General features: G+C 42.0%; 3 protein-coding genes across 3 annotated transcripts in view; 1 reads left to right on the forward strand and 2 right to left on the reverse strand.

The window, feature by feature from the left end:
- The window catches only part of pds5b (PDS5 cohesin associated factor B), a 30413-nt gene extending 17064 nt beyond the window's left edge, over positions 1 to 13349 (reverse strand). The window contains exons 1-5 of the mRNA XM_031729136.2: positions 13251 to 13349; positions 5250 to 5377; positions 4796 to 4999; positions 4330 to 4416; positions 525 to 622 (exon numbers count right to left, since the gene is read on the reverse strand). Of these exons, the coding sequence (XP_031584996.2) occupies positions 525 to 622; positions 4330 to 4416; positions 4796 to 4999; positions 5250 to 5357 (497 nt within the window). The 5' untranslated portion in view covers positions 5358 to 5377; positions 13251 to 13349. The remainder of the gene's footprint in view (positions 1 to 524; positions 623 to 4329; positions 4417 to 4795; positions 5000 to 5249; positions 5378 to 13250) is intronic.
- Positions 13350 to 14622: 1273 nt separating this feature from the next.
- zar1l (zygote arrest 1-like) lies at positions 14623 to 16902 on the forward strand. The gene is made up of 4 exons (XM_031729142.2): positions 14623 to 15278; positions 16114 to 16206; positions 16281 to 16355; positions 16575 to 16902. Exons 1-4 carry the CDS (start codon positions 14697 to 14699, stop codon positions 16716 to 16718), a joined length of 894 nt encoding a protein of 297 aa, XP_031585002.2. The 5' UTR covers positions 14623 to 14696; the 3' UTR covers positions 16719 to 16902.
- Positions 16903 to 18269: 1367 nt separating this feature from the next.
- fryb (furry homolog b (Drosophila)) overlaps positions 18270 to 27115 on the reverse strand; it is a 37226-nt gene continuing 28380 nt past the window's right edge. Inside the window, 13 exon segments of the mRNA XM_039618766.1 lie at positions 18270 to 21041; positions 22121 to 22356; positions 22850 to 22960; positions 23534 to 23617; positions 23748 to 23846; positions 23982 to 24131; positions 24307 to 24511; positions 25282 to 25414; positions 25417 to 25495; positions 25581 to 25718; positions 25824 to 26018; positions 26668 to 26838; positions 27008 to 27082. Of these exon segments, the coding sequence (XP_039474700.1) occupies positions 20783 to 21041; positions 22121 to 22356; positions 22850 to 22960; positions 23534 to 23617; positions 23748 to 23846; positions 23982 to 24131; positions 24307 to 24511; positions 25282 to 25414; positions 25417 to 25495; positions 25581 to 25718; positions 25824 to 26018; positions 26668 to 26838; positions 27008 to 27082 (1935 nt within the window). The 3' untranslated portion in view covers positions 18270 to 20782.

The raw sequence follows: 27115 nt of genomic DNA on the forward strand, positions 1-27115 counted from the left end.
GCATTACCAGTTTCATTATGTCGCACTCTCTGGAAACCACTTCCACACATATTGACACCATCTCACCAACACCTGCTGGATCACTGAGAATATTTTAAATGGAAAGCAGGCTTCTTTAGATTCTTTCAATGCAGTAAAAAAAGCACTGTGTTGGCACAACCTTGACACAGACAACCACAATTTCTTTCCAGTGGCAAAGAGCCAGATTCTGTACTGCAGAATTTAGCCCTGGAGGTTGTTTTCAGCACAGTAAAATTGAGAGGTGGTGGGGGGGTTAGAAGAAAAAAGAAGAGAGGCGAGAGGGCAATCACTTAGAAACAACTGTACCGCTACTGTGCATTTTTACGATGCAGCAGCAAAGACAATTTTCAGGTGTTTGAATCACAGCAGCTTAGCGCTGTCAGGACTGCAGCAAGGCAAAAAAAATAAAGGAAGGAATAAAAATACAAATCTGGGCACAGACACACATGCAATACACCATGAAAAACAAGGTGGTTGGTTGTGACTTATAAATAGGGACTCACTTGATGACCTGGAAGAGAGTTCTGTAGAGCTGGGTGAAAATCTCATTGCTGTCTTCAAGCTCAAAGCAAATATTGTAGGATTTCACCCATGCGATGTTCTGGGATTAAAAAAAAAAAAAAAGAAAAAGAGGTGACAAGATATATATGAAAACATTCATGCAGTACAGCTGTGTTTTCTTGTCAAGTGGTTAAAACACTTATAGCTTTCAAAGTTGATATGGTGACAAAATTCAGCTCTTATGAATGAGCATCAGCTCAGTGAAGTGTGCATGCGTCCATCTGCTGAATGCTCCTTCCCCCTTTAATTTAATTTTCAATTCAATTTTATTTATCTAGCACCAAATCACAGCAGCGGTCTTCTCAAGATGCTTTAAATTGTATCACAGAGATAAAGCCCAACAATCAAAGAGCACCCTTTGAGCAAGCACTTGGCAACAGTGGGAAGGAAAAAAAAAATCCTTTTAACAGGAAGAAACCTCTGAGAGAACCAGGCTCAAGGAGGAGCAGCAATCCGCCGTGACTGGTTTACCTTCGTTTCTGGTCTCTACCAACCTCTGAAACCCTTTAACAGTTAAACACTCCAATAAGTGTCTCCCATTAAGTTCACTGCCCATTTTCAAACTGGTTTGAGCTGGAGTCCGGTGCTAAATGGGTGCTAGGGTTGGGTACTAAAATACTATGCACGATCCAAAACCTAATAGGCTGTACAAACAAACAAAATATTGACAAGTGGTCCGACAAAATTTCTTACTATCACTATTTACGTACTATTAATCCATAAATATACACTATATGGACAAAAGTACTGGGTCACCTGTATATAACATCTACAGGAGCTTCATAGATTAATATCATGTAGCTGGTAGAATCTTCCTCTATGGAAGGCTACTGCTACTGTCAATCCAACACATTTGCAGTTGTTGTTTGGTTACAGTCTGTGCTCTCCATCACTGCAGACTTTTCAAAACTCAGATTGCTTTACAACATTTAATGGAAATGCATCTTGATGCAATACATGCAAAATGGTAGCTTAACATAAGCAGGCTAACACCAACAAGTGCGAGAGACTTACAAGTAAAGCACTCTTGAAACAATAAGTGCAGCAAGTCTGACTGCTCTAGAAGTGCCTACTGTACCAGGTACAGTACTATGTGCAATCTTATACTAATGGGACTTGCTAAACAAGAGGGAAAAAACAAACAAACAAAAAACCAGCAGCTATAAATGTAATCATTTCCACCTCAAGCTGAGGTAACATTCACTCTTGTTTTTAAAATAAGCCTGAGGGTATTCAGCTGTGACACCGCGCACAGGCAGCAGCCACCTCTTCAGAGGACTGAAATCGGACACTAAAATAAAACTCGCACTCAGTCCCAACAGATAAGGAGAAATGACACCAGAGGAAACAGTATTTCAGGGCAGTGACCAAGTTTAATGATAAAGCATATCAATACTGGCCAGTGCAAGGGCTTCAGTGTATTAGGGCTGCATGGCTCTGCATCTGGCTTGCTCTGATACACACAGCAGAAAGCACTGAGATAGCACGACAGTGGAGAAAGCAAACGTTGAGAAAGAGTGAGAAATTGTTCTTCCAAAGCCAACAACTACTCCATGTGCTGTTAGCACAATTAAAACCTTTGCAGTTCAAAAGCAATTCAAGTACTTCATTTAGCCACCCACTTAACATGCTTAAACATGTAGAAGAGCGACCTTTTCCACTACTCCCACTCTCCACTGATATGTTTTACATATCCACAGCATGTTCTGTAAGGATAACATATATTCTTTAAAGCTAGTTAATATGAACTTGGCCTGCTTTGAAGTTAGTGTGAGCTGAGCTGACTGCAGTAGAGGAAGATTACTAGTCTTCATCAGAACTGCTTAATATGAGGCTGAGACGAGCTCACAGTGATCTTGACCATCAAATTTTAATCAGTTTATACATTAGGGCTGTGCCATATCATACCATCTGCTATAGTAAGGTACAGATATTTGAAGTGATATAAAAATGTCAAATCATTGCCGTGTGTTTATGTTTCCTAGCGCATTTTACAACACAATAAGCCCAGGCATGTCTGAAAGTGAGAGTTGTGGGTCAGCCTCTGATCCAGTACCTAAAAAAAAGCTCAACAATGCACAATACTTTGTAAAATATGCAAGAATACTGTTCCCTCTGAAGGTGGAACATTGAACTTGTTTCACTGCTTGAGGCTAAAACACACCACGGAGTACCACCAGGCTACGGAGGAGGAGATACTAACAGCTGGTGACGTGTGACCCAAAGGTAAACAGACAACTCCACCGAGCTTCACTGGAGCACCGTATGACAGGAAGAGCAAACAGTGGATGGAAATTGCTGATGCAGCTACATGGTGGCAAAGCAGGGCTTTAAGTATTTGGTTAAAAAGACTGAGCCAAGTCTCAACATCTCAGGAAGATAATATTTTCCGGTTTTATCACATGACAGTATTGTGCAGGTTGTTGAAGTGCTTCAAGGCTAAATTACTTTAATTATTGTTAAACTGAAGTGTTAAGGGTACTTTCAAAATTTCCGGTGAAAACATTACCTAGGTAAACTATCTCTCTCACGACCATCATGAACACTTGTGCTTAGTTTAAGCATGTACAACCCTTTCTGCCCCCCCCCTCCAAAATACAATAGGTGTAGTTCCAGCTATTAAAACTTTGTATTATATGCTTCCAAAACAGATCATTTGGATTTCGCTGTTGCTGTGTTAACAGTAATCATTAAAAAAAGAGAAAAAACAACTCATTAAACTGGCAAGATTTCCCCCATCTTCAAACGGCCCATTTATGCCCCAGTTATAACTGCAGCTTTAATTACAATCCTAATAATCATTAAGTTGCAGACAAAAGACAATGACTTGCAATTAAAAGCAGTTTGTCTCTTTCATTTTGTGGGGAAATTGCTTCTTGGCACAAACTCATAATTTAATGAAAACACACACACACACAGCAAATTGAACCACACAAGCAGGAAGAACGAAAAACAAAACAAACCATTAATGAGGGAAAAATCAAATCAAATCAAATCAAATCAGAATGAGATTCTTCAAAGAGCTTCCAAAAATGCTAAAGGCTAATTTAGTTTAAATAAATAATTTTCTGAAGGCACAGTACATTTTTTAATCCTTTAAATGGAGTTCAGATACAGTTAGCTGCAGTCATTTATTATGCAACCAGGAGTGCACACATGCATTAGGCCTCAGTCACACAAAGTTGGAAGGAAAAGATGTATTCTCCGACCAAACAGAGTGGTTGCTAGGAGTTGTTGAGTGAAATCTATTGCAAAGAGGAAGCCATCCTTTCTCAGTGCACGGCTGACCTTTTACCTGCACAATGCAACGCATGCTGAATGCAAGACTTTACGGTGGCACTTTACCATGCCTTTCAGAGACATCACAAATGCTACAGCCTACTTTATTGTAAAAAAGCATCCCTGCTGCTATTTAGAGATGGTGTCCACACACAGAGCAAAGCCTGCAGCAAAACAAGTAACCAGTATCCATGTGGCTATTCCTGACAGTTCTGTGATGCACAAGCCTCCATTGTAGCAACCAGGTGTACACCTCTTGGTATTTAATGTCACAACAAACAACTCCACACACTCTACTGTTGCAATTAAAAAGCCAGGACAGCACAACCACACCGCAAATTTTGTAAAAGCTAAAATGAAACTTTGATCAAAATACAGCGAGGAGTTCCAAACTACTTGGGATCAAATTCAAATTACTGTGACCAAACCCCAGTGCTACATGTTAGCCATAAAAGCTCAGTCACGCACCTCCAGCAGGTAGAAGTATCTGTTGAACTGTGCGCTTTTAGTGTCCTCCAGGCCTTTCAGTTGTCTGGTGATGAACATGAAAATGTCCTATACAAAACAAAAACACACATACAGTGAATCCTTCATGTGAGCAGCTGTAGTAAGCAGCAAAATTCAGCCATGATCAAAAAATTACACTAAAGTAAATATAAATACATTGAAAATGTTCAAACTGTTAACAAAGGACACCCACTGAGATTTCCATATAACACACACTGAAATTAAGAGAAGTCACATCTCCACCTGAATGAATTTCAAAGTACACCTGTTGACTGAATATATCAATTTGTCCAATTAGCATTAAATGAACCCTCTAGAGAAGCAGTAGCAGGGTTGTCTAATTAGAAACAGTAACTCTAACAAGACAGAGTGAAGTAATTTCGATAGGTTTAGTTTAAGCTACCGAAGAAAATATGAATCACCCTACCTTAAGTTTGTCTGGGGAAGTGTAAGGGGCCTCTGGGGCATAAATCCTGAATATGTCTGCCAGACAGCAGGCCACCAACAGACGCACATCTTTATCTGGGTGTTTGAGAAAGAAGTCTGAGGCCAGGTGGAGGGCCAGGTTCAGGTAGAGCTCCTTCTCTTCCTCAGAGTCCTGGTCCATGTCCATGAAGGTCTTGACAACCATCTAGAAAAGAGATGGGGTATTTTAAATGTGGGAAGGCAAGTCCCTGTGGTTAATGGCCGAGCAAGGGGTAAAACAATCATCACTCCAAGACAATGAGGTTTAAAATGGGTTTATTCAGTTACACCAAGAAAAGTGAAACTTTTTTTTTTTAAAAATGATTATTCTTTCACTGATATATCAGCAATATTCCTCAATATAAGACCACTCCAAAAACTACTACTGAAGCAGTAATGACCAATCTGACACTGACCTTGAGCCTTCGGACCATTTCCTCCTTGGAGATTTTGTCAGAGATCTCCTTGACCCCCGGGGGGTAGGTCACCTTCCCGTCTGTGGCTCGAGCTTTAGAGTGAGCCATCCTCTTTAGCTCTTCACTGCCTGCAGAGAGACACAAGAGCATTAATTACAAACACAAGAGCAGCAATACTAGTTTGACAGAGAGCAAAGGAAGAGAGTCAAACCCCAGAACCTTGAAAACTTGCTGAATCTTGATTTGAGGGGAAAAAAAAAAAAAAAAAGCATGAAAAGGCACAATGTTAACTTCTTGAGACCCTCAGGAAATCTTTTTAATACTTTAAAGCTTCTAAAGCAGCCTGAAAGAGAGCAACCTCTGAAATATTCAGCGAGATAGTCACAGCACTGCAATAGCTTCCTACAAGCTGTGTCCAGGATGAAATTGCTGTATTCAGAGAGCATGGCTGATTTTTTTTTTTCCTTCCTTGCGAGCTTCTGCTACCATTGTGCTCCACATTTCATTACCGCAGCCACAAGCATTTCAAGGATTTACACCCAGTTTGTGTTTTAGGGCATTCACATGATACAAAATGTGCTTTGACGTCCAATTTAGCTGCTCTTAACCAGATAATACATGCTGCACCTTACAAACAACTAAATAAACCATTCCCACTATGGCTTTTTCCCCATTAATGACATTAAAAGCAACAGAAATGTGTGCACCCAGTAAGAAGAATTTACTCTTCACCTAAAGCCTGAATTGTCAGACAAACTAAAGCCTGGCGTACAGTTTATGACTATACCAAGAGCTTGAATGAGCTGAGGGGTGCACTATGAAATCATTTTGACATAGCTAGGCTTTCTTTGTGTTAGCTGGCTTAACAAAATCCCAGTCAGAGATAACAGGTATCACAGCAGCAGTTATCGGCTTTCTTTGTTAACCCGGGATTTCTGCTTCAGGCTCCGTGTGCGCTCAGTCAAAAAGAGGCATAATTTAACTCTTCTTCTGCACAAAATGGATTAACTGAGTGCAGCCTACTTCAGTCAGAGACATTATCAGAGGAACATGTGATAGAGATCTACGAAAAAAATGTTACTGCAGAAGTCAACAGTGGCATATATAGAAAGAGAGCAAAGCTGCAGAAAATAGTTAATCTTTTAAGCAGAGATCTGTATTTTTCCCCCCCCACTCGGTGCACTCTGAGTGCTCTCAGGCTTTAAAATGAATGCATTTAAACATCAGTGCATTCAGTTCTGACACGGTACCACAGTCTAATAACAGAGAAGATTGAAATCAAATTAGTTTTTAGTCAGATCAAAGTAAAATTAATTTTACAGACTGAATATTCTTGGTGATTCAAATGAACTGATTAATTTTCTCATTTGTGGGCATTACAGCAGTTTAGAAACAGACTTGACAGCTCTTTAGGATCACGAACAACCAACTGAATGCATGTACACCGCTGTGAATAAGAGGTGCATTTTGATCACTTGTGACATAACCTCTGCAGCATTAGTGCGACATGGCCCAACAGTTTGCATATCTAAAATGTTGTTTAACAGTGAATGGCATTTAAGATTTTAGCTCACAGGTTGAGCAGGTGACCACATAGTGCAAGGCTATACAGCATACAGCAGCCTGGGCTTAACACCGACCTGATGGCCCTCGCTGCCCCTTTTCTGCCTCATCTTCACTGCCCTGTCTAATAAAGTCAGAAGCCTGTGACACAATTACTTAAAAATGGTACTCCAGATTATTTCAACTCTTAACGTAACCTGCTTTGGGCCAGGTTTTTCTAGCTAGGCAAAAAGCGAGTCATCTGTAATGCTGAGAACTCAAACTTTAAGCTCGACATACCTCGCTGACTCATTAATTTAGCTTTGCAGTGCTCCCCTCTGGGCACTTCATGACACTCAGTTCTTGTTGTTCTACCCTCCACTACAACACTAATAGCTATAGAGAAAAAAGTGTAGATATGAGAGTACATTGGCATGATTTAGCCAACCCTAATTAGTGGTAATAAGGGTAATAAGTCATAACATCTGCCTTGTTCTTTATAATCTTTGCAGGCTGTTGTTTTAAAAACATGTTTTGGCTTAAAGGGAACAGCAGGCTGACATTAACTAACAAAATGTCTGCAGCTCTTGTAGCTTTTGCACAATGTTTAGGCCCAGTGAGCTGCTTGGTTTAAATATATCAAAACCCTGATATTAGAAACTAGAATCCAAGACATGGCAGCGTTCCTCGGTTACAGCTCAGAAATGCTGCTATTAACCAAAACAGTAATTTTCTCCAGACTCACGTCTTGGTCTATTTTCATGTCAGTTTTCTAGCCGTTAACATAACCTCACAAAAACAGCTAACAACGCAGACATGTAAAAATATTTAATAGATGAAGCAGATTAATGTGAATGTAGGTACTTAGCCGAAGATCGTGAGTGCACAGACTCATTTTGCAGTCGTTTACTTTTCCCAATTCAATTCAATTTCCAGAGAACCATCAGAACATAAAGTCCCCTCAGGATAGCAAGATGGTAAATTGTTGCATCACATGTAATAGGAAGCAATTTATAATTTGCTATGCTGTCCAAAGAAACATTGACTAAAGGAGCCAGTATTCAAAGAGTCATATTGGGTTTCTCAACAACAAACAAGCAATCTGAAGACGCTTCCTTTGACTCTATGTAACTCTGGTGGGCCATCTTTTATATACAATTATAATTTATATACATCTCGTTATTTCCTCATAATTTTAGTTATTTAAAATAAAATGAATAAAAATCAAACTTGCACATAGTCAGTCATACATCAGTAATGAAATCAGATCAGATGGCTGTTTAAATAATGCAATCAAGTTTCAGAGCGAGTGATAATGATTACCTTTGTGAGTCATATACAAAAACCACACCGCAAAAGCATCAGTGTTAACACACACAGGTTAGATGTTCTAGCTTGATATTTCTCTGCGACTTTAGTGGCGGCTATGATAACCAGCAGAGGTGTTAGCTGTTCGCTGTTGTGTACTGAGTCTCTGTGGAGGAGTTTGTTTGTTAATTTTCTCAGACTTTCCCACATCTCATAATGAAATTTAGCTCCCTACTTGGGGATGTGATTACTTTGTGTCATGCCCAAATATCCGCCCCTTTCCGACTTGCCTGCTGGCATGCACTCACACTGTGCTTAATGATCTGGGTACGCTTCAGTTTGTCTTGGCACCTAAACTCCTCACACAAAGTCACTGTCGCTTTCAGTCCTAGACAATGACATTCATGATTTTCTGCATTTTCAGGTATAATGGGGCACTTTTGAATGTGATGACAGACCGTCCTCTCACATGGTTTATAGATTTGTCAAACTGGCAAGGCAGCTGTCCCTGAGGAAGCTTTGGAGTTCCATACTTTGGAGCAGTTAGGGCATCACACCGCACTACTATGCAGATGTACAACCTCTTCAGGCAGGCCAAAGCATGCTGGTCAAAAATATCTGAGAGCATCACCGAAACGTCACATGCCATGGAGCAAGCAGCCCTCATGCATGTCATGGGGCTTTCAGTTTTTTGCAACCTTGCATCTGTGGCATCACCAGACTGAAGGAATGAGTGTATGATTGTCAGTTTTTAAGAACCATGTTAATGATTCATCAGAGCAAAAGATTTCCAGATTATACCAAGGGAGATGTTGGAAAGAAAAAAAAACCCAAAAGACTTTTGTACTCCAGTAGTAACACTGATGTGGAGGTTTTCTCTGAGTGGTGACACCTCTACCATTTAGGAGAATACTGCAGCCAGCCCAGTGTGCCCTCACTGGCGGTATAAATGATGATGTCACTTCTTGTGTGCACAATGACCACTGCAGCGACCATAATGAGCCCTTAAGCAGTCACACAAAAGTAGTCATTAACTTAATAAGTCAAACAACAGGTAAGCAGGTTAGATCTCCAGCATAACTTACCATTGCAATGCACCCCACTAACAATAAGACTCTTAATCACCTAATCACACTAAAAACACAGGGTCAAACCCTGACGGTGCTTGGATAAGTCCAAATCTTGCTTCATAGCAAAGGCCTCTGGTGTAGTCAGGATACGTTAACATAGCAAAAAACCCATGTGCACTTAGTAGTCGTTAAAATGTTACCTGATTTAATGAGTACTCAGACCACACCAATAATTTTGGCCTTCACTTTGCTCACTGTCACTTCAGTCTGCAATCCACCTGGCATACCACTGATCATGGACACCAGGAACATGAAAAAACCCACTGTGAGTTCATTCCGCAAATCACTGGTGAAAGGATATGCAGTCACATGCTGCTTTGGTTCCTAGCTGATTGCTGCTCACGTCAGACCAGTCTGCAACCACCTGGCAACCACTGATCATGAAGGAAAGAAAAATTGAGTATTCCACAACTGGTGAAAACCACCTTGCTGCTTTGGTTCAGTAGCAGTGATAATGTGCAAAACACGCCAGCTTGCCAAAACATTCACCAGCTACTCCTCCAGTAGCAGACAGTTTGCAGTTTGCTTCAAAGTAAAAACCAGGCCTTTTAAAACTTGCTGACTGCCGTGCTGAAACAAGTTTTACTCTGAAGGCAAATGCCGTTTTCGTCACACTAGCACATTTGCAGAGATTTTTGGTGCAGCAAAAATCTCTTCTTTGTAACCAACTTCACCCAATGACCGCCAGCAACATCCAGGAATTACTCACCAAGCGCCAATATGACAGACGGCTCTCAAGCAATGTGCATGACATCATGTGACAAACTGCTATATGACTGCAGAAACTCAGGCTACGGTTGGGTATTCTGGAAAAAGGAATCATATCCCAATCTTAGTTTCTGCAATCCTGTGGTTATGTGTGCATACCCTCTATTCAATTCAATTTATAGCACCAAATTACAACAACAGGTACTTTAAATTGTAAGGTAAAGACCCTACAATAATATCTATTAATATCTCTACAATATCTCTCTGTAAAAAGGCATCACATCTGCTCAAAAATAAAAACTCAACTCACAAACCCCAGTATCCTACTTGGAGCTTTCAAAATATAACATTTCAATATAATTGGAAGTTTGGTGATTTGATCCCTGGCTGCTCCAGCCTGCGTGCCAAAGTATCCTTGGGCAAGCTACTGAACCCCAAGTTGCTCTCTCATGCGTTCATTGGAGTGTAAATGTGTGAAAGTGTTAGACAGAAAGCACTTAAGCTCAGTTAAAAAAAAAAAAAAAAAGTGCTCATATAAATGAGTGTGAATGGGTGAATGAGGAAAGTTGTATAAAGTACTTTAAGTGCTCAAGTAGAAAAGAAAAGCGCTATAGAAGAACCAGTCCATTTACCATAACAGATAAGTACCTTTTAGTGGGGAAATCTGTACGATTCCTTAGGAAAGTGCACAAAATGCCAAACTGAGATCATCCTCATCCATCTGCTCACTTCAACTTCCCTGATAGTCATATGTTAGGCTGCCTGATCCACAGTTCAGACCAGGCAGCATGAAATTTAGTCAAATGTTTTTTGTTTTACTTGGCTGTAATATTATCTCCTTTTGAGCGTTAAGAAAAAAAAATGATGTAATTGTTTTATTTAATACAACTACATAACAAATACAATTAAAAAACAACAACACTGCACATATGCAGCTATAAGAAGCACTGAAAAATGAACAGATGATTTTCTTCTCTCACGACTGAGCCGCTTGTTCCTTCAATTTCAGCTACTTTTAACCCCGAAAGAAAAACTGATTTATGAAGCGGTCCCGGTCAGTGGGTCTGCCGTCTGACAAAAGCGCTTGATTTAGAGACCAGACTCCAAAACCTAGTTATGAATCACAACCAAACAATTTTCTGTAGCTGAGCTTTTACAAAAACACACACAGACACACACACGGGACATTGGCAAGCTGCCAAATTGTTTGATTCTGACCTTCTTTTCCACCCACAGCTGCTGCCAAATTTGAGTCCATCCCTCTCTCATTCTGCCACACTGATACACAGTTGAGCTCTGGCAGCCAATCACAGCAGATTATTTCTCAACCTAGGGAGGCTGCGTGGGTACCATCCACCAGGGAACCAGCACTAAATAATCACAAAGGGGCAAGCTGTCCCATACACAACCTCCTGAACATGAACTACTTTCAGCTTATTACTGGTTTATCACAGTCAAAACACATTTATCCCCCCACCGAGAGCCTTTCCTACCCCCCATTAGTTGCTTATGCTCTTCCCACTTTTGCCTTTTAAAGGCAGCTGCCAGCAGAAATGTGAGAACTTTCCTTTCTTCGAACCTAATTCGAACTCTGACAGAGACATCCTTGATTTTAACCCCCCTCTCATATGGGTGATCACAGGGATGAGGGTGAATGTCAGCAAACAGAGAGGGAACCGGACACCGGCCAGCTTTAAGGGCGAACTTGTCGACCTCCGCGCGGGCGCTCTCACAAAAACAAAGCGATGGAAACTGGCTGAAGAAGGGAAACGCTGTCAAAGAGTTGAGCTTTTCCTCAGATGAAATGAAATGGACAAGTGAAGGCTGAATCACATCTCTATGGGCATTAGGCAGCACACACATCATTACTCCTCTGTATCCATTCACCACAAGGCAACCATCAAAGAGAAACAAACTGAAAATCTTGGTTTTGAAGAGGAAGAGCTTGACTAAACATAATTCAGCTCAGTTTACAATTCAGTGAATGCTTAAAAGGAGCACAGCCTGCATTTGATTTTTTAAATAGGGCCAAATTATCTCTTGAAGAAGTGCAAAGTGGCTCCTGATAAATTAGTTTTGCCTGAAGCATTATTTTATTTGCAATTCGCACCAAGAATGAATACATTAAAATCCAATTTGGGATTTTAAATTGTGTTATTTTTAAGAGGATTTTTTTATTTATTTATTTTGTGTCTGTGTGTGTGTGTGTGTGTGTGTACATGGAGAGAAATCCAAATGAAACAAATATCTAACCCAGCGTTACATGGCATATTTAGACTTCTTACAATCTTTAATCCGCTCACCAAAACGCAATGCTGATGATGAAGCGATTTAAAAACAATAGCAATAATAAAATTCAAAACATATACAAAGATTATATTTTTCATATACATATATAGACTGATAGCTGTCACATCAAATGCCCTATAGCTCTCTGCAAGCGACTTGGCTGCAAAATTAATGTCCTATCTGATCACACGCTACTTTTTCACCTCCAAAGCTTCTATTTGTGTTCATGTTTTCATTGTTGCGCAAACTCGTTAAGTAAAAGTCTTTAAAATCTCGAGAAGCCTTAAATACACAATTACCGCTACAGGATCAGGTCTCTGCAATTAAAGAAAAAAAAAAAAAAAGGAATGCGCCTTGCACTAAAAGCCCGCAATCGTCACAACGAAAATACTACGACCAGAGTTGGGCTAATAATTTATTCTCGAGGCCGATTTCACGTGGGTGAGTTATTACACAGTCAGGAAACTGTTCGTGAATAGAGGGTATTGTTATTGGTACAGCAGCGTGTTCAGGCCAGGCTGCCTTATTGCTGTTATGATGACTGTGGCTAATCCATCTAGCTGCTGTTAGCTCGCTAGTATCCACGCTAGCGACTAGCGTGCCGAGCTAGCGTTAGCAGCAGAGCAATCTCAGTGACAGAGGGCGGACTGAGAGTAACGCTGCACCGAACAAAACACACCGGCTAACTACCGTTATATTCATATCAATATCCCGAGCCCGCTCACACAACCAAGCCGACCCCCACTGTCTGTTCGTGCTGCGGGGAGCCCAGTCAGCAGACTACTATTTTACTAGCTAACCATTTTTTTGTTCCGCCGCAGGACCAGGTCAACCAGCGCTGTGAATCGGACAAGGCTGCCGAGAACACAGGCGAGCGAGGCGGGCTCTGCTCCGCCTTTTTTAGCGCTGGAAACCCGGGAGCTCCGCGGATACATCCCGGATCACACCGACTCTGTGGCAACGACGTCCGAAAATATCGCTGCTTTTCAATCAAAACGATTCGCTTCTTTGTGCATTTTCTTACCTGTTACGGTGAATTGTGATAAATCGTGTCCTCCTCTGCAGCTCTCTTCCCCCTCCTAGCTCCAAAATGGCGCCAATATGTATAGATTCAGTGCCCGTGGGTAAAAACCATCGATGGGTGCGTAGCGCCACCTATAGGACAAGTTCGGGTACTTCTGCTGAGCCCTTCACTTGACGCGCGGAGCGTCTTTTTCAGTTTTTGTTTGTAAAAATTTTCCAAAAGATTTCGAGTATTCAAACGCATATAACAGAAAGTTCCTGCAATATATTTAACAGTCCTCGTGAAGCGCTCTGTAAAGATAAAAGCAGGTAATTTGCATTAAAAAAAACACAATGAATTAATTTAGAGCGGATTTTATTTAGCACAGGCCTATAAAATACACGAACCCTGCCAAATAAGACATTAGTCTTCTTATACGGAGTTTACATTTAATCCCACCGTTTAAAAAATACCGTTTTAAATATCCAAACGATAATGTTTTGACATTATTCTTTAAGGCATTGTTGTCTATTTTGCACATCAAACGGAATACCCAAGATTCCGACAGAGCCTGAACTCACCACCAAACCATGATTCAACTAAAGGGGTTTGTGCGTGAAAATGATCGCATAAATATGACAGTAACGGTGCATTAACGTTAATCCTGTGTAAACTGGAATTAAAAATATAAATAGTTGCTGCTGAATGGCGCTTCTGGCGTTTTAAGTGCGCCCCTACTGTTAGAATATACCATATAAAGTCATTTATTCATACAGACATTTTAAAAATAAAAATCACATTTATGGGACAATGCCCATGGGTATTTATTTCTCAGTTTCCTTTGTCTGCTAACCTACTCATTCACATTTTTAATACTTCTAACACATGTTTGGCTTTTAAATTATATATTTTCTGACTTCAGTGGCTTTACTAAAAAAGCAATATTACTGAAGTTATACAACCTTCTTGCCAAGCTGGTTCACATAACGTCCAACTAAAAATAAATAAATAAAGGTGTAACTGCATGCCTCATTAATCTCCTGCTTGCTTTGTCTTTCTCCGATGGGTCTCTGGCCAACATGAACCAGCCCATAGGGGGAGCTCCAATATAACATTTCGGATTTGGATCGTTCAAATAAAGCAGTGCACTTGCTGCAAAGGTGGATTTTGCACAGTCTTGTTTCAGCAGAGATTTTCTGCAGTTTTTTGATAAAAACAATTTTAATTTAACTTAATTTTTAAAGATCGCCCCCAAAAATGTATCACTACACATTCAAAGGCATAGCCAGCCATTCTTGCTGTAGTCAACAGAGTCTTATTATTAATAAATAATAGAGGGCACAGTATCTCTACCGATATTCGAGCCTGCACACCGCTGTTCTCAATTAACCAATCAATGCCGAGAGAAGGTAAGCGTAGGCTAAAAATCTCACGAGGACGGAGTTGGACTGGTTTCATGGCTCCAGGATGGAGGGGTTCCTGTCCACGTTTCCACCATACAGTGTATATGGTAACGCTGTCTGCGCGCCCCCGGCTCAGGTCGGCAACTGGGGCAAAAGAGATGGTCGCTTCATGAACCCCCAGGGCCTCAACTACCTGGAGCTCTACAAGACCCTCCTGTCCCAGGTCAACCCGAGTTTACCCCCTCCGCTCAAGAAGGCGAACACCAAAGAGTGCGGCGTGCAAGTGAACGCCAAGGTGGATAAAATTGTCCAGTGCTCTCTGGGCCCCAAAACGCTGTCCTGCGACGAACTCCCCACTCCCTGCAAGCCCCCCAGGAGCCCCGATGCGTCCACACCGGAGGGGAAGGCGCAGTTCCACACGCCGCCAATGAGCAACCTGCGCTTCCTGAGGCCCGTGTCCATCTATTCGCCGGTGTTTGACCGCAGGCTCTTCCTAAAGAAACTCGAAGATTGCGCTGGTGAAGGAGAAGGTGAACCCGCCGCCGAGCAGGCCACGTCCGAGGCCGACGGGGATCAAAGTGGCGAGGAAGCCCCAGAAGCCTCCAAGACAGCTTTCCACCGGTCTCCAAAGGGAGCCAACTTTCAGGTGGATGCGTGTGGAAATGGCAATGAGCAGTCTTTAGTTTTCCCATCCACGATGTAACTCAGAAAACCCCTCAGTCATCTGTGGTTTAAGCCCTCAACCTATAGCCTAATTAGTATGACTGTCATTTAAAACCTATTATCCATCCGGAAATATAGATTCTTTTATTTAGCAAATGTCACCGTAGGCTCATTTAAATGTCTTCTGATTTCAACTCGGTACTTTTTCTACACTGAAAAACACCTAACGAAACTTGATTTATTTAAGATTTAAGAAGTGTAAAAGATCATAACTGGTTCAAAAACACAAAGAAATAAAGGGCAGTATAAGAAACTAATTGTCTTAAAATTAGTTTTATTAAACAAAAAGCACTTAAAGCAGGGATGTCAAACTCCTTGTGGGCCACATAAAGCCCACTTTGATCTTAATGGGTTGGACCAATGAAACACTCCCTTCTGTCAGTGTAAAGAAGTTTAAACTTAAAAGCAGTTTAAATGCAGTTTTTCACACTACGTCTCACTTTCTCTACATGACAGATGTATAAAATGAGAGACATTTCTGATAACTCACTGCCCAGACTGTTCTGGATTTATAAAAGATAAACATAAATGTTTTTAAATTGAAAAACTATCTTGTTTATTAACTACTTTGTAGTATGAATGGTAATGGGGGTAGAGCCATTATTATTGGGAAATTCTAAACTTATGATAGTTAAGTTTAAAATCTATGCACTTCCTCACATTCTCCATAAAAGTATCACCAGAATGTTTTCAGTCAGTGGAGCCCACAGGGAAAAAAAGATTTTGTATACATTTTATTTATTTTTGTTTTTTTCCAGTTCCTGGAGCAGAGGTATGGGTTTTTCCACTGCAAAAAGTGCAACATCCGGTGGGAGAGTGCTTATGTATGGTGCATCTCTGGAACCAGTAAGGTTAGTGGCAACCTGCTTGCACAAACAAATACCTGCATTCTTGCTGAGCTAATACAGAGCGACTGCTTTGGCAGGTATACTACAAGCAGCTCTGCCGGAAGTGTCAAGTGGGGTTTAACCCCTACAGAGTGGAATCTATCCTGTGCAAGGTACGTGAACTTGTTTTTGAGGAACTCTCGCAAGATGATTTGATCACTTGGACTTTAAGTGGAATCGCAGGGTCAGTCAGATTCTGTGTGAGGCATTTAAATAAACTGGATCACATTTCTAAGGTACTTTCAGTCTCAGTAAGGCATTCCTTCTGTAGGGATGAGAAAAGCCTGTGCTCTTTCTTACGCTGATGTTGTTCTTATGCCCCCCTCTGTCAGGGTTGCTCTCAGACTTGCTGTAACTGTGAGAAGAAGCAGAGACACATTAACATGAAGAAGCCTCACCGTCAGGACCTGTGCTGTCGCTGCAAGGGAATGAAGCTGTCCTGTGACGCCACCTACAGCTTCAAATACATCGTCTGAGTTGCCCGCCGCGAAGGCCTGAGGTTACACCAATAAGACTGACGTGTAAAGTCGTGCCACAAAGAGAAGCTGCCACCGCCTCCAGTAGCAAACTTGAAGTCACTCCAACCAGCAAAAGAGCTGAATCGCTGCCTTGGTTTGAGCCAACTTTAAAAATTCTTTCCCCCTCACTGATCCTGGTACCTAACATGAAAACTATTTTTGTATGAAGAAATAAACACTGCACCTTAAAAGTTGAGATTCCTGAATGTATACATACACTATGAAGTCATAATGAAAATGGAAATGATGGGGTGCTTGCCTATTATACCCAGTAGACGGAGTATAATGTTACTCTACTGCAGTAATACAAACAATAATGTTCTCCCAGACAAACTGATGGCACAATTTCTGAATTACTCCAAGCTTCTATTTTTAACAAGCCAGCACAATCTTGTGGTTCAGAAACTGATGTACAGATTAAGTGAAAAGTGAAACCATGGTGATTTTCTTTCTTTAAAAAATTGGCTGATAAAAATATTTAAAATTCCATTTTGTCAGTTGTAGCACAAATCCTTGGGAAAAAGTTGATGATCAAAAGCAGTAGTTGGGCTTTATGCTGAGAGCATGAGAAATGTGATGTTTGCTTTGAGAGTGTTGATACTCAGAAGCAGTTGCACTTTGTAGATCTAGTTGTCCACGAGGGCGGTGTCCCTGCAGGTTTTAGATCTCACCCTGGGTCAACACATGATTAGTTCATGGCTCTGGAGAACTTCAAGACATGTTGAAACCATTTAAATCAGCTGCTGGATCAAGGAGGCATCTAAAACCTGTGGGGACATCATGGACTGAGATTGGGGACCCCTGATCTAGAGGCATGTGATGGCTCACCAAGAGAAACCGTGCTGCTGCATGAGAAGTAAGTATCAGAAGTATGTGAGGGACATGCAGGGTAAGTGTGGAGTGACAGAGGGGTTCATCAGGGATCAGAGTCCCTTCTCGTTTGCAGTGGTGATGGAAAAGTTGAGAGGTCGGGCACGAGTATCTGTGGACTGATGTTTGCAGATGACATTGCGATCTGTAGTGGAGAGGTGGAGGTATCCTCTGGAGAGAAAAGGAATGAAAATCAGAAGCAAGAATGACTACATGTGAGTGAATGAGAGGGAGACAGGTTTAAATACTTGGGGTCAGGCAAGATGAGTGTCGGGTTATTAGTGACACAAAGATGGCAAGAGAGTAAAATGAAATGTTTAGGGACAGTAGTGAGACTTGCTCTGATGCATGGTTTAAAGGCTGGCAGAGCTAAAGATGTTCAGACTTCAAGCTGTTAAGATCAGGAGAGAGGGGGTTAGAAATGAATACATGCGAAGGACTGTTCAGGTTGAGCATTTTGGAGACACGGTTAGAGAAGCAAGGCTGAGAGGGTTTGGACATGTGCAGAGGAGGGATGTTAGAGATGGAGCTGCCAGGAAGGAGGAAGACTGTAGAGAACATTGACAGATGTAGGGATAGGGCAGAGCACCTTGAATACAATTAGTTTTTCAGTCATTTATAAAGCACCAAAAGACAACACAAGTTATAGGTCTTTACTTTGACAACTTTTACAGAGCTTCAACTCAAAACAACTTCACAAAGGCTGTGAAAATATTTACAAGGTGAAAAAACAACTACTGTCTTCATCTAAAAAGCTTTAAAAATGTGCAACTTCTTGTTTGGCATGCAAACACATTCTCCCACACACAGGAAAAAGAAAACAAACATACCCGCGTGAGCTTGTGGCTCCCTTTTGTACCTCATACAAACGTATCTTTCAGATAAAATTATCTTGTTAATAAATATTTCAAACACTCCATACAGTAAACAGAAAATGCATGCATGGCAGTTTGATTTGAGAGAACAAACATCATTATAAAACCTAAGTCAAATAAGTGTTGTTTCATATCTGATCAGATATAAATAGGAAAAGAAGACATTTGTACAGCAACAGCAAAACGACTGCTAGATCCGAACCAAGGGAGAGTCACACACACACACACACAAAAAAAAAAGGCTGACGACGACGAGTTCAGATTCAGTAGTGTGTAGCGTGGGTTTCATTTCGCACATCTACAATGAGTGCAGAATGTCAGCATTTCCCTTACGTGTAAGGTAACTACAAACCACACAAACATATCCTACTATGGTTGTGTGACAGTAACGATTAGCAGTATACAGACGGGCAAATACTTGACTGTGTACATGCGCCATCTTCTCTGCATGTGAACACCAAGTCGACAGAAATATAGTGTTTACGCTCACTAAAGATGCTACAGCTAGCCACGGAGGGGTGCACGCCACGCACGGATAATGGCATGATTACTCTACCAATGTTTACAACAGTAATCAGAGGACAATTTGATTCACTGATACAGAATATAAACAGGCCAAAGAGCAGTGTAAAGAAATGCACTTGAATATTCTGCATCTGCTCTGTCAGCAAGTCTTTCAATCAGTCTGAGGTCAGACGTCTGGGCTAGGCGAAAAGGACGGGAGCTTACAGTAGAAAGCATTCAACTGGGTCATGCATTGCACAGTTTCCTCCAGAGGAGGCCTCAGAACAGTAGAGACAAAATCACTCCAGCATTTGGCTTTTCCTTCTTAATAAAAGTGACAGCCTTTTTCTCTCACAGTAACAAAACATACATGATCTCCTTTCTACAACATTTAGAAAAAAAAAAAAAAGGAAAACAAAACTCCACAGAGGAAACTTCTTCCAGTGATGCTACGTAGTGTCATGGCTCATTTCCTCACTGTCTCTTTCATCTTTCCTGAAAGAGGCAGCAAGTGTCAAGCATGTCTCAAAGTTCCTCCGGGAAGCCAGTTTAAGTCCAAGCTAAAAGCCTTCACAGGTCCTCGGAGTGCAGCACAGATTAGATGCTGAATTATGACCGTCAAGCGGGACTTAAACAAGGAGGTACATTATTTTTCACGACATCTAGCTTTTGAAGCAAAGCCTGCGCTTGTATATAATCACATCAGGTCATTCTTATCAGCAGGCAGCAATCTGTAGTATCCAGAGATAAATCCCATTATACATGGGATATGATTCCCTGTCCTTAAACATTTAAAGTGTCCAGGTATTTCTGGCATGTCATTGTCTACTTTTCAGATGCAAAGATCTGATGTTCGGTTCGTTAGGTCCTCTGGCGTGGTAACTTTAAAGTCTCAGGTTTGGACGTCTGACGGTTCAGTATTCAGGAGCCCCCCTACTGTCAGTAGGGGCAGGGCAGCTTGTCCCACCTTCCCCAGGTAGCGAGTCAAAGGCGTAGCAGCACCGCCGAAGGAGCAACAACAACCCCATGCTGCAGCCTCTCCTGGGCCGGTGGGACAGGGAGGGGGTGGTGGGGGAGGGGGAAGAGATGAACTTGGTGCAGGGCCGTGAGTTAAGACCGTGTCACGGCCCGGGTGCAGAATCGAGGACGGGCTCGAGTGTTTGTACGGAGAGCGTGGGAAATGGGGAAGATGAGAGCCCCGGGAAGAAATGGGCGATGGGTTCGTGTAAGAGTGTGTGAGCAAGGTGGGCGCTGAGGCCACAGTTGGGAGAGAGCTGGATGTGAGAGATGATATCAGGTGTTTGCTGCAGTGGAAATGTGATTGCGGTGAATTGCATGATGGATGTACTCTGATAGGATAATAAAGGCTCGTGTTCTCATCTAGATAACGTCTCTTTGGCTCTTGTGTGAGCGGCAGTGTAAAATGCGATTGGCCTGGCGTGTTGGAGCTATCTGCAGAGAACAGGTCGGGGGGTTTGGGAAAATCAAGCAAAAAGGTCTCAGAGTTTGCAGTGGATGAGGATGAAGAGTGGAGTGAAAGGTTTACTTCAGGTTCTAGTGCTGGGCAGGGTGGTAAGTGGGCATCTGCCTGGAGCTGTGAATCTGGGGCAGCAGACACATAGGAGGCGGCAGGGGCCAGGTATGTGGGTGCTGGGCCCCCTCTGTAAGAGCAGGCTGAGAGGGATGCGAAGGTTGTCTTGGAAGGGTCAATGGCTGCAGTGATGGAGGGGGTAAAGGTGGAGAAGGAGGGGGTGGGGGGCTCCTGAAGTCCTGTCAGAGACTGGTCGCGGAGGCACTTGAATCGGGGAGGTAAGTTGTGACGACCCGGTAACCCTGGGCGTGGCGGATCATGTCGCGGATCTCCCCGTTGAGCTCCAGCAGCTTGGAGCAGATCAGACTGAGGTCCTGCCGGGAACCGACCAGGGCGATTGTGCCCGTCTGGCCCAACGTTTGGTGACGGAAGTAGACGTTGAGCAGCGTCTGGACCTCACTCTCTGAGCTGCCGCCAAACACTCCGTTGGGCCACTGCCTCCTGAAAAGGACAAAAAAATTATTCAGTCTCATTAGAACAAGGTACAAAGTATGTATAAGCAATTATTATAGTCAACTCCATAAAATTTGTCCATAAGTACACGAATGCCACTAGACCCACATCTCTACTTTGCCAAATAACACCAAATAGAATAAACTATACAAGTAATTTTTCAGTTTGAACTCTTGCCTAAATATACTGTAATTTATTCAGATGCTATTGTTAAACATCAGTTCTATCAATTTTCCCTCAGGATTGGATAATCTCATTTTAACAGCTAGTAATCTAAACCTAAAACCAATCATCCTACATTTAACTTCATCTTCATCGACTTAAATCTACCCTCTTCTTGATCTCAATAAGTCAAATGACAGGGTGAGGCAAGGTCTAACAATGGTTTCACCCGAAGCCTCTGCTGAGAACAAACCAGACCCTTTTTTTCACACCTTGGATCATGTGATGAGCCACATGAGCAATAGTGGGTCAACGACCCTCTTGCGGGGCAATCCCCTCTAGGGCTTAAAATCTGGGAGTCTCCATCATTTGGTCTTAGAACTGAAGAAGCTTCTTGGATGAGAGGTGAAACATCTTCAAAGACACTTAAAGATGTTCAGTCGCTTTTCATTCCAAGCTCCTTAGATCCTCCTCTACTTGTATTACAGGATATCCAAATTTAACTGTCCTACTTTACCTCATGCAAAAATTACAATTTCACTTTCATTAGGATTTACACTTTCCTGTCTACACAACATCTTTCTACTCCATCTAAAGCCATCTGTAGTTCTGATTCTGTTAATACTACAATATCATCTGCGTACAGAAGCACAAAGAGTCTTCAGATAGACCTCAACATCACCCACACTTAAGTTTCTCAGCCAGGAATGACAGCCCTTTATAATGTCTACTTATTATATACTTTAAAATCATTTGTAAAGATTGGAGAAAGTGATGGGGATATGATGATCCAAAAAAGTGACCATTTTTTTTGGGATCATTTGTTCATTTACGTTGAGACAAAATAATAAAATCATTAAATCCCAGGATACACTCATGTATGCTGATGACCTCATGCTGCTCACCTGCATTCCTGGATGTAGCGCACGGCTTTGGTGAACTCATGGTTCCTAAGGCACTCCAGTATAGCCTGCACCGCTGCCTCTGAGGTGGGGAAGCTGGGCACAACCATGGCTGCCACCTGGGTGGCGTGTGAGTGAGTGTGGGCCAAGTGTTTGTGTTCCAAGTCGCTGGCTACGGCTGCCTCTGCTGCCTGCAGGCTGCTCTTCAGATCAGTAAGCTCTCGAGACATGTTCAGCAGCTAAGAGGTGGAGGGACAACAGATGGTGGTGGGTGAGTGTGTATGTGAAGTTTATGTCATCACAGAGGAAATGTCTATATTAAAAGATCGAATGCTCAAGATTAAGTTTGCAGTGTAGCAGGGTTTTCTAAGGGTCAACAACATTTTAATTTAACTAGTAAACCATACATATACTTATAAAAGCATATGTCTATTTAAATAAAATAATGTGGCTCTATATATCGTAGACATTTTTATTAGAATGTTCCTTATCATACAGCTGGATGATACAAGGAAAGACCAAGTCACAAGGGGAAATTGGCCTGGTTGATATCAATCACACTGACCTAGAAAACCTCAAATTTGATGGACAACAACAGTCATGCAGATCTTGGTATTTAATGTGTTTAATTGTGAGATTACTTAATTGAATCCTCTCATGTAGACATAAGGGAACCAGCATGCTCCTCCGTTAGGCTGCAAGTCACACTTAATGAAGTATGATTTGACTCACCTCAGGCACGGAGCTTATTGCATGAACTTGACCAATGAGCGAGCAGTAGGACTGGAACAGAAGGAGGAGCTGGAAGTGAAGCTTGTAAAGCCTCTGACAAAGCTCCAGTTGCTAGAAGACACAAATGACAAAAAAAAGCTTAGATTTATCAGAAGCGGAGATCACAAACAATCACAATCACAAATTGTTGTAAACACATGCAAAGGAATACAAACATGTGACAACAAAACTGACTGATTGAGTTGTGCAAAGTTAATTAAGCAGTTCAAGGGGAATCTAGAGTGAAGTGAAGAGAACTTACTGCAAGAGACTCCATTTGCTAGACAGCGAGAGAGCATGTTAGGGCATCAAGAGTGAAGTGAGAGGAAGACAAAGCATCAATCAAACACATGCACAGCAAGTTAAACATCCTGACTATTTACGGTCAGGCTGCCAAGAATTAATCAACACTGTAGAGAAAAAACAGCAACTTTAAATTCAACGACTCCGGCTGGGAGAAGAAATTTCAGGGGGATATAACGTTATAGAGACAGAGCCAGCGTGCAAAGAGGGCAAACATTTCAATCCACAGAGAAAGAAAGCCATTAATACAACACAAAGATTAAGCCACATAGACTGAATCAATTTGCCAGTAAAAATTGCACTTTTATTGGTACAGTAAATAATAAATATAGTTGTTTGTACCTTCTCCTCTGAATCTCCAGGTTGGCAGGTAACCACACTGTCACCAGGACATCTGGGAAATGTGTCCTTACAGTTCCTGAGCCACTGAAAGGCAAAAAAATGGAAAAGTTGGAGAGGAAAGAGCTCATTGGAAAGAGAAGTGGACAGAAGAAAAGGTGGTAAATATTTTATCTGGCACACATTTGAAGGAGGAGATAAGTAAACGTGCACTTACCGATACAGCAGCCTCCTCTTTGGTGTTGTAAGTATCCAGGTACTCTTGCAGCTCCAGTGCACTGAACTTCATCTTTTCAAGGAGGCCATAGGACATGATCTATACAGACCAACAAGAAGAAAGGAGCAGTAAAAAGGAGCTCAGTATTAGACTTGTCTTTGGGTTTTTTAGACTCCCATAGACTGAAGCAGCTACAATACTGTGATCAGCAAGAAGCCTGCCAGCTGTACTCACCGTGTCAGCATCAATGTAAATGGTAGGACAATCTGAGCATGTGGTGAGCATCTGTGAGGACCTGAGAAACTTTGATCCAATGCCTCTTAATCCCTCGCCAAGATAAGTGGCAACATCTTTTGTTAAGGTGCAGAATTTTCCCTGGATGTTCTGGAAAAGGAATGTCTGTACTGTAACTCATGCTAATTGGAGAGATATAATATATAACTATATATAATATGAGCGATAGCTTGAAAAAAATGGGGGTACAAACAAAACAAGAAACGCAAACATCAAAAATAAACAAACAAAAAAACCCCTAAAGGTAATCCTTCATGTGATGTACCTTAAAGAGTGATGAGAAGACTTGAAATGTGTAGACAGCACAAGACCCATCTGAGTCTGTTACAAGCTGGTTGATGTGGCAGCGCCATGCCTCCTCGGCATCGTCACACACCGTGGGTTGGAACGCTGCCAAGATAGCGGAAAAAAATGGAGAGGGGGGAGGAGGAAACCCAAGGTCCTCCAAATCATCAACATCATCACGCAAGCTGTAACAACAGAGATGAGAAAGAACTGAGTCTGTGCTGTTTGCACCTGGTACGATAAGTATTTGAAAAATGTATCTAACAGGATCAAATAATATCTCAAAAATGCTAAAAATAGGACAATATAGGCAAAACATCCATGAAAAATGTCCCGTTAGGTTTTTCCTGGCTTAGTATTTACGCTTTGGGGGTCATTTTCTGTTGCACTATTAAACAAAATCTACATTTTCTGTCATTTTTGGTCATTATCACAGTTACTATTGTTGATCAAACACAACAAAACTGGTGATTTTCCTTTGGCTTGAGTTAAAACTTCTTTCAGTGTGCCACCAAAACTTTTTACGGTAGGAAAAACCCTGACAGAGACTCAGGCAACAATCCAGCAGTGTATTTTGTTGTTGGGGCGATCGTGGCTGAAGAGTTGGGAGTTCGCCTGGTAATCGGAAGGTTGCCGGTTCGAGCCCCGGCTTGGGACAGTCTCGGTCGTTGTGTCCTTGGGCAAGACACTTCACCCGTTGCCTACTGGTGGTGGTCAGAGGGCCCGGTTACGCCAGTGTTCGGCAGCCTCGCCTCTGTCAGTGCGCCCCAGGGTGGCTGTGGCTACAATGTAGCTTGCCATCACCAGTGTGTGAATGTGTGTGTGGATGACTGGATGTAAAGCGCTTTGGGGTCCTTAGGGACTAGAAAAGCGCTATACAAATACAGGCCATTTACCATTTACCATTTATTCAGCATGCAGGGATTAATATTTAAATCCTGTCTTTCAAACTTACCTGGGCAGACAGCTTGGGTCTAGAAAGTCCAGTGGAGGCTGGCAGTAGTCTGGGTTAAGACCACGGTCCAGATTTGGCAGCTGATTTTGAGGTTGCCCCGGCAAATCCAGAGTGAAGCTCTCTCCACAGTCGGAGCTGGGGGGAGCTCGTTGACACTCAGCGACAGTTCATCATCCTGGGCCTGAGTGTCCTCGTCCTCACCACACACCCTCACCTGAGAAAACAAAAACATTATATTTGTGATGATCCAAAATGTATCTAAGCAAACAACACATATGTCCAAGTCTATTATTTCTCACATGTAGACCAATGTGATCGTCATGGAGAACTCCCTGGCTTGGGGTGGTGGCGTTGAGGGACTGGGGGTCAGCAGATGTGTCGTACGATGTAGACAGAGAATCGGTGTGATTGGTTTCCTCTGATGGAGACGGGTTAGTCTGGAACAGGGAGGCAAATCATGAATGTTGACTCAGGAAAAATAATAAGCCTTTTAAGGCTTCAGAGATTTTTAATGTGTTGATTCAGCAGCTAAGGCTACGCACAAGCTGAGAATGGGAGAGGCTCTGGCTAGTTGAAGACTCCTCTTCCTCTGATGACTCGTCTGAATCGTGAGGGTCTTCGTGACCCAGACTGGGGGTACTGCCTGAGTGCTGGCTCTCCTCCAGCAGGTCGCCCAGCTCTGTGCTGTCCAGAGATCGGCGCCGCACACCCCAGTTAAAGTTATCGACAGTCTCACCCTAGATTTAAAAAACAAAACAACAACAAACACACACATACATGTTGGAGAACATGGACACAATGAATGGTAGAAGTAAAATCCCTGATATGAAGGGAACATTTTTACTTTAATCTCTCAAAACACAAAATAATAGCTTTAGTTACAAGCACAAGATGCAAGATGGACTGTTATTCGTGGCATGAATATATGCTGGAAAGGCTGTTTTCAGCCTGTAAAATTATCTTTGCACCATTAAGACTTTATAATAACTATAATATATTTATCTCTATTTAAAAAATACCAGTGCTGTCATAAATGTAGTTCTGCAATCAAGCCGTGAGAGCAAAATGAAGCACAAAGATGATTTTGTTTTTACGTTCCAGAGCAAAACAAAAGAGGCAGGAACACCAAAGAGCTGATAAAGGCTAATGTTAAGTACTCTGTGTGAGGGACCTTACCTGGAGCTCCTAGGCAGCGAGGGGAAGAAAGAGAGACACAGAGTTAGAGAGAAAGAGATGAGGCGGGAGGACAGAGAAATACTTTTCAAATATGTTGAAGACAGGTGGATAAGTTGAAAGACACAGTAAAGGTAAAATGAAAGAAAGGACCATTGTGTCAGCATAAATCAAATGACCACAGGTGAAATACAGTATTATTGTGACTCTCACCTCTCCATCCTCCAGCTCCACATCCAGGAAGTCAAAGTCTCTGAAAACCCTGAACTGCTGCTCACTGGCGGTGTCATCTAATGTGTCCTCTCTGGTACCACCGTCCTCAGATGACACGCCGCTCTCCCGCACCTCCATCATGTCCAAGTCACCACAGGATGAGAAGATCACCTGACAAGAAGACACAGAAACAGGTTTTTAGACTTGTCAGAGACAATTAGTGAAGCTATCTTCATTTGAGGTTTCACTCCCTCTACAAAATAGAAAAAAAAAGAAATACAAGCTTGAATTTTGTTGACTGTGTACATGAAGAACAAGTACAACAAGGATGTCAGCTTACAGATGGGTTCTTGGTAAGTCCAACTTCTTGTCCACATAGAGACAAAACGCTCACCAGCTTCTCTCTGGTTCTTTTCTGCATGTAGGAGAAAAACGTCAAGAAGTGAAA

The sequence above is a fragment of the Oreochromis aureus genome, linkage group 10 (genome assembly GCF_013358895.1).
Source record: "Oreochromis aureus strain Israel breed Guangdong linkage group 10, ZZ_aureus, whole genome shotgun sequence".
NCBI classification, from domain to species: Eukaryota; Metazoa; Chordata; class Actinopteri; order Cichliformes; family Cichlidae; genus Oreochromis; species Oreochromis aureus.